The following is a 12,111-nucleotide window of genomic DNA, read 5'->3' as shown; positions in this document are numbered from 1 at the left end:
ATCTCACCGCTCCCGACGCAGCGCGCGAAAAACCTCTCTTGGGAGTCCCCGCGCGCGGCGCCACCGCCAACATCCGCTACCGGGTGAGGGAGTTAAACGTCACTCCGCTCTCCCACCACGGCAGACAGCGAAGGAGGGTAGACATGTCGGGACATGAGAACGGCAGAAAAGGCGGGAAAGCCCGCTGCCTTGTCCGGCAGAAAGGCGGGAAAGCCCGCGTAAAGGCAGCGGGCCAGCCTCAATTCCCACAACGAGTAGCTGTTATTCCGGTGCACCTGATTAGCAAGTCTGGAGTCCGTCCCGACCCGCGGAAAACATCTGCCATCGCTGATTTCCCGCAGCCCACTGACAAGAAGGCTGTACGCCGATTCCACGGATTGTGCAATTATTACAGGCGTTTCGTCAAACGTTTTTCACAGGTAGCCGAGCCACTAACTCACCTCACGAAAAGCAATGTCAAATTAAGGTGGGAAACGGCACCAGAGGAAGCATTTCAGGCACTTAAACGCCGCCTCCAAACACCACCGATTCTTGCGCATTTGGACGAATATGCTGAAACAGAAGTGGACATGACGCAAGCAGCGTAGGACTCAGCACCGTCCTTGTGCACAGGACTTTCGGCGTAGAAAAGGTTATCAGTTATGCTAGCCAGTCACTATCCAAGGCCGAGGCCAACTATTCCACAACAAAAAAAGGAGTGCCATGCCATCATCTGGGCAGCGTCAAAGTTTCGCCCCTACCTCTACGGCAGGCCTTTCAAAGTTGTGAGCGACCACCATGCCTTGTGTTGGCTAGGTAACTTTAAAAGACCCCTCGGGTCGCCTTGCACGATGAAGCCTGGGACTTCCAAGAATTCGACAAGACCGTCGTTTACAAGTCTGCAAGAACACACTCTGACGCCGACTGCTTGTCTCGTGTCCCCATCAAACCAGCGCTGCCCGACGGCCGGGGTGAGGACAGCTTCTTAGGAACAATAACTGCCGACGACTTCGCCGAGCAACAGCGAGCGGACCTGGAACTCTGAAGCCTTGTGGAATACCACGAGGGTAGCAGCATGACTATTACAAATGTCTTAAAGAGAGGACTGGAGTCGTTCTTCTTATGAAACAGCGTTCTCTTAACAAAGAACTTCTCGCCCCTTCGAGCCGACCACCTTCTCGTGGTTCCTTCAGCAGTGAGACCAGAAATACTAGATGCCCTACACGACGATACGACGGCTGGACACCTTGATGTTTCTCGTATGCTCGCAAGAATACAAGAAAAGTACTACTGGCCATGACTATCGACCGACGTCACTCGCTACGTCAGCCCCTACCGCGACTGCCAACGACAATAGACACTGCCGACTAGGCCAGCCGGACTTCTCCAGCCCATCGAGCCAACTTGCCGGCTGTTCCAGCAAATCGGCATGAACTTAGCGGAGCCATTCCCGACGTCGAATTCCGGGAACAAATGATTCGTCGTAGCTACTGACTACCTCACATGCTATGCCGAAACAAAGGCCCTCCCCAAGGGAAGTGCCTCCGATGTAGCAAAGTTCTTCGTCGAGAACATTGTTCTGCGTCATGGAGCTCCACAGGTTCTCATTAATGATAGAGGTACAGCCTTTACTGGGGACCTAACTCAGGCGATTCTGAGGTACAGCCAGACAAGTCACCACCGCACCATCGCCTACTATTCACAGACCAACGACCTCCCCGAACGTCTTAATAAGACCATCGCTGATATGCTGGCTATGTACGTCGACGTCGATCACAAGACGCGGGATGAAATTCTCCCGTACGTGACCTTCGCATACAATACAGCCGTCGAAGAAACAACGCAGATAATGCCATACAAGTTGGCCTACGGAAGGAGCCCGGCAACGACACTTGACGATATGCTTCCAACTGTCGCTGACGAAAAGAACCTCAACATCACCATTTACCTTTAGCGCGCAGAAGAAGCTCGTCAACTTGCTCGCCTACGCATGAAGAATCAGCAGGCCACCGACAGCAGCCATTGCAATCTGGGACAAAGCTTCGTTAAGTACCAGCCCAGGGGACCGTGTCTGGGTTTGGACGCCCATACGCCGACATGAGCTCAGTGACAAACTTCTGTGACAGTACTTCGTACAGAGTATTTCGACTACAAGGTTGTTCCCAACAGCATTACAAACTCTCAAAGGCGCCGTGCTCGACCTGAACTTGTCCATGTCGTGCGCTTTAAACCATTTCATGCGCGAACCTGAGGACTGCATTTGGCTGTTGTTGCTGTACTTATTGTTTATTGTCTTTATTATTTTACCTTCGTCTTTTGTTAAGGCACCAAAATAATGCCCTTTTCAAAGGGGGGCAATGCCACGTTACTTTCCTCAAGTTTTGTTAACACCTGTTACACTACGTTCAGCGCAAACCGCGCCTATGATGTTCAAGAAGCTTCGAGGCTTTAGTAGATCGTTTTGTTAAGATTACGCCCACTTCGGGAACCTCACAGATTATTCGGGAACCTACGTCACCGCTAGCCATAACGCTAGAATATTCGATGGCAAAGGTATAAATGCCGACATGCTTCGCCGCTTGTCAGTTGATTGACGGCCGACGCTCCGTTAGCCGCTATCAGTGCAAAACTGCTGCTGTAATCCGACTTTTCGTTTACTGGGCACAGGTTCGCCCAAATAAACAGCTTATTATTCAACTTGCAGTGTGCTCCATTTATCCACGTCAGGACCCCGTGACGATATAGTGTTTTTATTGCACTGTTTACCAGCTGACAACCAAAAATTACACACTTATCACATTTTTATTCATTTTAAAATTTTTTCGTCGCTTTACAACATATATTTTTTGAAAAGAGTACTTCATTGTGCCAAATTCGGTATGCTGCAATGCGTGCTGGCATACTTTTCAAACTTGTGAAAACTATTTTCCCGAGACATATGAAAAATAACCATTTTTGTGTGGTAACAAAAGGGAATCTGATGATGCGCATACACGCCACGTTCAAGTACGAGATTAGACACAAGGGCTTGTGGCACATAACCCGAGCCATGATAAAAAGTCTCAGAGGATGAGCTGTCACTGTGCGTTCAGGCTTTGAACTGCAAAGATCATGAAAGTCAGCTTTGCTACAGCAACGAAAGCAGTAACTGCCCGGTTCTGAAGGCTATTGGCGGAGAAGCCCGTGGAGTGGCCGTCAGTCTCAGAAGAGTCAAGTGCGGCTGTACAGCTCTTCCACTTCATGCCAGAACGGTTGCTGCCCGCACCACAATCATGATACCATTGACAAGTTAGGCTTAACCGAGCTGAGTCAAAGACGATGAAGAAGAGCAAGACACCGGCTAAAAAGAAAAACCGCTCATTGGGCAGAGGCAAATGATGTTGACGTTGGAGCTTGAAGAAGACATCGATGACAGAGTCGAAGAACCATCCAAATGACAAGGGCACGGAGTTCACGTGAGAACATGACGAAGACACAAAGAAAAATAAATCGTAAGAAAAATTTCCGCAGCACCCACCGTGATTCGAACCAGTAATCCCTCGCTTCTCAGCACGCTGTATTAACCAATTAGGCTGCGCTGCTCATGCTATCCATCTCACTAACGGCGAGCTATATATATATAAACCATTTGCCACTGGCTTACTGTCAGTGGACATGTAGCTAGGTGGTCATTATTCTAAAATTTTTGTTTATTCCTGTGGTGCATTTTTCGATAACTCACAGTGCAAGAAGGATGAAGAGGCAGACACAGCTGTCAAGGATAAGACAATACGATCGCTGGAAAAATGAACTCTTATCAACTAGCCCTGATTTCCCTTCTTATTCCTGTGGTGATTAATTATCACCTGATTCTTAGGAAAATTAAATTTTTTATATTAACCACCCGTTTCATGGCCAATCCCTTGTGGTTGGCGAGAGCTAAATATCAAGAAACAAGCAAGCAAGCAAACTTCTCCCACGATCCAGCTGCTTGCTAAACAAAGGCACAGGAAGAACGTGCAGCTGTGAGTGTGAAAAACGCTGCAGCTCAATGCACATTTGTCCGTTTTTACTACATTTCCTGTATGGCTCCTAAACCTGCTAGCCTTACTTCATATAACAGTCTGATGTCTTGCTATCGCATTTATTGCTTCGGCTTTGTGCCGAAACTGTGACTTTTTTTATAATAAATTTTTGGATATAACCAAGTTATTGCTGTGTCAGGCGCGACACTCGGTGGTTCTAATGAAGAAAAAAAAGTGCAAACCTAAGGGCTCATTTTTTTTTGTAAGACACATTGTTACTGCGAACTAAGAGAGAAGATCGGTTACAGTGTACACACTTAGACAAATCCAGCGCCACTTTGACATCTGACACAGATCGACCATGTCCATCCTCTACTTGCTGCTCAATAATTTTCATCGGCCAGAAAAGCGCTTGCCTGGCTGCGTCCATGCGCATGTCAAGTGGTCCCTGGCGTGTCAGTCCAAACCCTCGCTTGGGGTCATCCATCTGCATGGAGGAGCAGCCACAGTCGACCAGCGCCCCATCCAGGCTGCCCCGAGGCACCCCCTCCCGCTCCAGCAGGGGGCCCAGCTCACTGAAGCGGCCCAGCAGGGGCACCAGCTGTCCCGCACTGCAAGCACCGATCCTTACTTCCTGCACCCGACCACTCCTTACTAATCAAGCACTTATGACCATAGTTAGGCCACAGTCATATTCTGCACATTATTTTTTAGTACTGCTGTCTTCTGTATTTTTGCAACTTAGTTGCTCTTTATTGCTTGCCTACTTAGGGTATTGCAGCAATTTTGTATTTATTGAGATGTGCATTTATTTAGATATAGTACATCATCTCAGCTACCCCGTCATTGGATTTGTATGTATATATTCATAATAAATAGTAACTGTATCTCTGCTCCTGACATATATTAAAGGTCTCATGTAATAGATTGGACCTCTTACTAGCCACACAGTCTCATCTTCAAAGTACTATTAAAACCAATGTGTTGATTGATTGAACAGTCAGAGTAAAAGAGCAAAGAGTGTTGCTTCTTTCCAACCATTTCTTGCACTACATGACTGGACCTCATTAGAGGAAGTGTTGCACAAAGATTGCAAAAACACAGGAAACAGAAAGAGCACCAACTATCAACTGGTTTATTTGTTTTTGAAGCAGGTTATATAAGCATGTTCAATGTTACAAGGTTGAGAAGAAGAAAAACACACAAGTCATGGCCACCTCAACTCAAGCAAAAGCCCATGCAAAAAACCATCTTTTGTCTAGTACAGATAAACAGGAGTGCCACTTGCACAATGATCATTCACCTCCTTTAGTGAAGAAAGATTCTTATTGTCCATGCCCAACTCTAGTCCTGGTCTTCCGCAGGGCAAAAACTCGCATCCTGAGCACGTATTCCAGAGAGACTTTGTCTCTTCTGAATTGAAAAAGTCATGCTGACTGGCGACGCAGTGGTTGAGCCACCGGTCCCATGTGGGACCTTCCAATGCACCACTTTCGTGGCACATCAGCAAGCTGCAACCATTGTTCAGGGATTCCTTTCCGCCCATTCGAGAGCATAATCTAGCAAACCTGCTCAATGCCAAAAAAGCTGCACGGATGCATCACCTATCTGCCAATTTAACATGTTATAGCTGACCTCGTGCATATACGGAACAACAACAGAGTTATTTTATGACGGGCACTTCGTGTTACTAACATGTCTACCTTTATTTTTTTTTAATCTTAACAAAATTGTCGGCCACTGGTGTGACTACCTAGCGCAAAAGTTGGCCCCGTTAAAGGGACACTGAAAAGGTTTTGAATTCGCGAAGTTGTTGAAAATTCAATATCCGCAACCTCTTACAACATGTGTTTAATTAAGGTGTTTTTATCAACATTGTAACCCCCCTGCTGCAGCCCCTTCAGGCTAAGCGGGGTAATCATTGAATAACGAATAAAAAAAGCTTAAGGAGGTTTTTTCCCACGAGGTTCGATTAAACAATGGTGCCATAAGCGAGCAAACCTTGCCTGCTCCGAAGTACGATACGGAGTGCATTAACAACGCTGTACTCTGACCTGTGAAATCCACGAACAGGTGATTTTTCTGCACGCTACATGCCTGCGCCTAGCGCGGACCGTGCCAATACTCTGTTAAAAGCGAGTGCCGATGCTGCTGTTTCTTATCGAATTTGATGTCCACGGATAAGCGTATCATTTGTAACACTTTACTACAGTGAAATTAGGCCCTGGCATGCATCGTATTTGTGCCAGTCTATGTTTCTGACTGGCGGCTGGTTGGAACTTTCTTTTCTGTGCCGCTTCAGTCATTGCCCTTGAAGTGGCGACCACCTCGAACATGTACAGATGTATAGCAAAATCAGTCCAACTTTCACAGTTCGCCGTACTTACAGCAACCACCTGATTTCAAGAGATAAATACGGCCTTGACTGCCGGCCAATTACAGCAGCGGCAAGACTCGCGATGGCGGCAGCAGTGTTTGTCGCTTGTTTTCGGCAAAATAAAGTAATTAGCGTTGGCTTATGCAAACTTTAAATTTTATTTCCGAGTTCACCGCACGGAACTATGTATCATGACACCATAATCTCGTTTCCTTAAGTGTTTCAGTGTCCCTTTAAGCCTGCTAATTTGAGTGTCGAAACTTTCACACACTGTATGCTGACATTATTTAGTGGAATGAAGCTACAAACATGCAATCACCCTTTTTAAAATCTCTGAGTGTATAAAATAAAATGAAATGAGCCATTTCTACACTCTTGCTGCATATTTCCTGTAACCAAGCAGTCTTTCTATCTGCAAGGTAATATTTAAAAATTGAAATGAACCCTTAGACGGAATCTCGTGTGTAAATTTCATACCTTTGCCATAATGAAGGCTTAGAATACTGCTGACTGAATCTGTGCAAGTCATGGTGCTGTGTCGAGATAAGAGTATTGAAAGATCATCGATTCACGAGGTACTCAAGACACATTGATAAGGCAGCAAAGGAAATAAAGAGAAAGGTAAAAAGCAGCACTTTTGGTGGCCTGTACAAGATGGAAGTCCCTTTTCTGTGCAGGTTTTTTGTTAACATGAGGTAGCCATAAACTGTTCCTAATATTTCTTTAACGCCTTCCTTTGTGACATTTGAACATGCTTATACAGTAAAACCTCATTAATTCGAACAGAGTTATTTCGAAATCCCACTTCATTCAAAATGTTTGTGCAGTCTCGTATTTCAATATGTAAGTCTGCGTGGATAATTTGAAGCGGCGGTCAGCACCAGTTTGGTTAATTAGAAAACTTTTGGGACCATATGCCAATTTTTGTTCTCAATTTCCCCGCAAATCTGCAAAAAAAAAAAAAGGCCTTTGAGAGCCACAAGACAATGCAACCTAGTGATGCTAATGAGTGGCAGCTGAAGCAATTCAGCCTCGCGACGTCCACCACAAAAAAAATAAAAAAGAAACGGCCTTGTGGTCAACAGAAATGTGCACCTGCTGAAAATGAGGCATGCTTCACTGCAACACAGGGTGAAGCGCAAGCAGCATATTGCATGTGTTTCACTACGTCAGCGCATCATGATTTACCCATTCATTCTGGGATTGTAAAGAAATTTAACAAAGTTCAGTTTTACTAAATGTATGCGAACCTCCAGTTGCCCAGCAATTTACACACTTGCATTGCTGGCAGAATTCTTGCCTGCAATGCCTACTGCAAAAACTAAGTTCAAAAGCTTCAATGATCATGTTTTCACGCCAAGACATATTGCGCTCAACATGTCGTGATAAGTTGCCCAGGCACGCATTTCAGTTGATCACGACAGCGTTTTATATATATTTTTTCCGGTGGCAGCAGCGAGGCCCGCCATTCTTCAGTGTTTGCGGCAAAATCAAAACTAGGTACAGCAAAAAAAAAAAAAAAAAAAAACGTAGCCCTTGGAGCCGCAAAGCAGCCGGCACAACAAACTATCAGCCCTGGTTACTTCGAATAATTGCAAGTTCCTCGCTTCCCACTTTTTTATATTTATTTTTTTAATACCTCAAGGGCCTCCGCAGTGCAGACATTACATGAGGGGTGGTACAAAAGATACTTTTGGTATGAGCATAGAAATGTGACATGATCTCCATGATACAAAAGAAATGTACAAACGTCGGGTGAAGAACTTGTACATAAATGTAAAATTCAACGGACACAGGGAAATAGTATCAATGTGCAATGTATGAGCTCGAAAATAGCAATCAGAAATGCGAGGGGCATCAAACAAAGAAACGGCACCAAGATATCACACCATCCCGGGTGCTGTAAGCGACGACTTGAACTGCTCAAGGTTTCTAAATTGGACCACGTGATCTGGAAGATGGTTCCATTCCTTTGCAGTGCGTATGAAAAATGACTGCGCAAATGCGTTAGTACAGGGCTAGGGTATGTTACTTGTAATTCATTTTTGCTGCGGCTCGATACAAGTTGTTTCAGCACGATGTAAGTGTTGGGTGATAAAGAATGATAAAACCGGTGGAATAATGCCAGTCTCGAAAACTTCCGGCAGTGGCTGAGGGGAGGAAACGCTAAGCGTGATTTCAGGTCTGTGACACTAGTAAATGACGAGTAGTCCGAGAAAGTGAATCTAACGGCGCGGTTTTGAATTGCTTCAATGCTATCAATTAGGTACTTCTGATGTGGATCCCATATGGCGGCTGCATACTCTAGTTTTGGGCGGATTAGGGTTTTATAGGCCAGCAGTTTTAAGTGAAAAGGAGCAAATTTCATAGTAGGCTGCAGATACCCAAGAGATCTAGTAGCGCAGGCGATTAATTTGTTTATGTGGACGGTCCAGGAGAGATCATTCGCTATATGAACACCTAAGTACTTATAAGACTTTGCGGATTGTAAAGACGACCCTGATAGAGTGTAATTAAAGGATAACGGACTCGCACGTCGTGAAAAAGAAATTAATTTGCACTTGGAAACATTTAATGACATTTGCCAACTTTTACACCAGTTTTCAATAGTAGTTAGATTGGATTGCGATGTAAGTTGGTCTTGGTTACAAGTAGCTTTGGCATGCAGCACACAATCATCCGCAAAGAGACGTATCTTGTTAGTAATGCCGGAAGGCACATCATTGATATAAATAAGAAACAGCAGCGGGCCTAGTACCGTACCTTGTGGCACGCCGGAAAGAACAGGGGTTGTATTAGAAATTTCTGTTAAATCTTCTGTTAATTCCAAATTCACTTATTCAAAGATTTCTCGCGGCCCCAGTCACTTCAAATTAACGAGGTTTTAGTGTATAAGCTGCTTCAAGAACAAATGAACCAGCATTTACGTCTAATTTGTTTTTCCTGAACGGTAAGATGTGTCGCCCAACAAGAAATCCTTCCAAGACAACTGTAGCACAGTTTTGGGGTCCTTGGTAGACCCAATGATGGGCACTGGTGTACCAAAGAAAGACTGGCTTCAATTGCTTATCCAGGGTTGATGTACACTTTCGCACAGTGCAACTCGACGGCACTACTAGGGTTGTTTTCCTATCTAGTTTACATGCTTCTTTGTAGACCTTGTTTAGGGCATCTTGCAAGTAATTTCTTTCAACTAATGTTTCCTGTAGGTTGCTTAAGTGGTGACCGTATTTACCCTTCTTCATTACAGTATCTTTATATGCGCCTCGCTTGTCCGATGAAAATCCCTTGTTTGCCGGGTTACGGATGATGACTAGCATTATCTAGGTATTTTAGGCTGTCTGTCAGTTTTCAGTAAGGTGTCTTCTTTAATTTTGCTGCTTCAATAGATACTGTCGTGTCATGAAAGTTATAATTTCATTTATGACAGTGATCAGTGAATGCATTAGGTGTGGTTGTACCATCTTCCCATATAAACAATATGTCGTCTACATAGCAGAGATAAGTGGAAGGTTTTACTGTAGATGATTTCAGCAGCTCCGATTCCAAGTGTCCCATCAAAACTTTGGCACAAACAGAGCTCCCACATTGCTGATAAAAGTTTACAGGTACAGTGCAGTCCACTTATAACGATATCGAGAAAACCTAAAAATATGATCGTTATAACCGGTGATCGTTATATCTGGACTGCCGCCAAAAAATCGTCGCCGGACGTACCTTTTGTAGCTCCAGGCTTCATTTCGCTATTTTCACCATTTAATAAATATTGTAGATAGTAGGATGTCAAAAACAAGACTTTATTTCTTACTCCAAAGAACGCATCACGGGTTCGCTGAGGAAGAGAGACTGACCGACGGCGGGGTGGGAGCAGTGGGAGGAAGAAAGCACAGCCAGAGGTACACAGCCGGAATGCCAACGAGGCCCCGCCCCGATGCCGCCGCGCCGCTTTGCTTTTCGCTTTTTTTATTTTCTCTCTCTTTCCCGCCGCGCCGCTTTGCTTTTCGCTTTTTTTTTATTTTCTCTTTCTTTCCCGCTTTCGTTCGGCAAGCTACGAGTAGCTTGCCGGGTTGCCGTTGTAGAAGGCGGGGAGCCGCGGAGCGCGGCGCTTTGCTTTTCGCATTTTTTTTTTTTAATTCTCTCAGCCTCTCCGCGGTCGACGCGCGGCGAGGCGCAAAACGTGACACAGCTGGCGCTATCTGTAGCGCGTCGCGCCAACTCGCGACGCTCTCCTCGGCTTTTTGAACGGCCGGGACGCGCTGCCGGCGCTGTGCTGCAGTGGCGGCAGGTACTCGCCTACGCTAACTTTTCGTCTTGTCTCGGCATAGTTCGTTTCAGAGGAACTTATCAATCTAAATGTTACGATTATTCTGAATGAAACATGCCGTCCACGGCAAACTTTTCATCGTTGTATCAGATATGCGGTGGATAACATATCGTTATATATGGTTTTTTTCCCCATAGCCCCAATGCATAAAATGAGACTGTTAAGTCGACCCATCGTTATAACCGATATATCGTTATATGTGGTATCGTTATAAGTGGACTGCACTGTAGTAGGACGAACTAAATTTTTTTTAAATGAAGCGTTTGAACTTATTTCAGTGGCAAAAGGTAAGCTTCAGAGTTATATATTTGTGTGCTTTCTGTGAGTGACTTTGAAACCTTTTCAATCTCTTTTGTGATAGGCATATTCGTATACAAGAAGCAGACATATATAAGGTTACTGGAATGGCCTGATCCGACAGTATTTATATTTTGTTAAAATGGAATGTACGTTTTTAGGAGCAAATGCAGTGTATCTTGAAAGAAAGATGATAGGGTAGATGGTGTAAATGTATGATTTAGAAACTTCTCATTTCTAAATCGTTATTTACTAATGAAAACTACACTCATCATCAGTGAAAAACGGTCACACGTGGCTCCATTGACAATTATATTCGCTGTAGTTGTGTTTTTTGATGAAAGATGGCTGCACGTGTTCCTGTTTTTTCCAGCAAAAATTTCCTCTTTGTGTGCATCGCCTTTTTTTTTGCATTGCCGCCTGTGATAATGTGCATGCACAATTTAAAAAAATTATAGAATGTTAATTCGTTGAAATAATGTCACCATTTTATTCAAAGAAAAAGCTAGACAAAGCAAACAAAAAAAATATTTTCACTCATCTTTTTTTTTTTACGAAAAAAGAATAAATGCCAGACAAAATTAGTGCCACCTTTGCTCCCTGTCCGAGTGATATCACACTGAGGCAGCAGGGACAAGCTTTGTGATGAGTGTTTTTAAAGACGAGGAATTGCGCACACACTCACGGGTACTGCTTGGCCATTTGCTGAGCCCTCATGTACGCTGTGGGGTCTCGGTCTAGGGCCAGTACTCGGACCCCCTTTGCGGCTGCCAGGATATGCTGGGTGTGGCCACCTGCTCCAAAGGTCAGGTCCACAAATGTCTGCACGAAGAGACAAGCGCTTTGTGGACACCACTGAATCTCTTGCCCAACAAACGTTGCCTTTGTTATTATTCTGAGAGGACAATCAGACAAGGCAAACAAAAGAGGCAAGACACACACGCTCGACACTTTATTGAAGCCAGGGGAACGAAATATATAAGGACGATGTGACCATTGATGATGCCAGTGCAGGAAGCATAATAAAGATGAGACACGATCAATGACCAATGACGCAGCTAACCTAAGTCTTTGGATAATGAATGATTGTCAGCTTGTCAGGATAATATTGTCAGGATAATAGAACGATT

The 12,111-nt window shown here is 44.6% G+C and overlaps 1 protein-coding gene across 8 annotated transcripts in view; it reads right to left on the bottom strand.

Annotated features, from left to right (window-relative positions):
* Window positions 1–12,111, bottom strand: part of LOC119166758 (12S rRNA N(4)-cytidine methyltransferase METTL15) — a 173,027-nt gene that overhangs the window by 93,345 nt on the left and 67,571 nt on the right. For all 8 annotated transcript variants that reach the window (XM_075882462.1, XM_075882465.1, XM_075882458.1 and 5 more), the window contains exons 3-4: window positions 11,667–11,803; window positions 4,400–4,594 (exon numbers count right to left, since the gene is read on the bottom strand). In XM_075882462.1, the coding sequence (XP_075738577.1) occupies window positions 4,400–4,594; window positions 11,667–11,803 (332 nt within the window). The remainder of the gene's footprint in view (window positions 1–4,399; window positions 4,595–11,666; window positions 11,804–12,111) is intronic.

The sequence above is a fragment of the Rhipicephalus microplus genome, unplaced genomic scaffold, assembly GCF_043290135.1.
Source record: "Rhipicephalus microplus isolate Deutch F79 unplaced genomic scaffold, USDA_Rmic scaffold_12, whole genome shotgun sequence".
NCBI lineage: Eukaryota > Metazoa > Arthropoda > Arachnida > Ixodida > Ixodidae > Rhipicephalus > Rhipicephalus microplus.
Note: the sequence above shows the minus strand (reverse complement) of the source record. Positions and strands in the feature narration are given on the sequence as shown.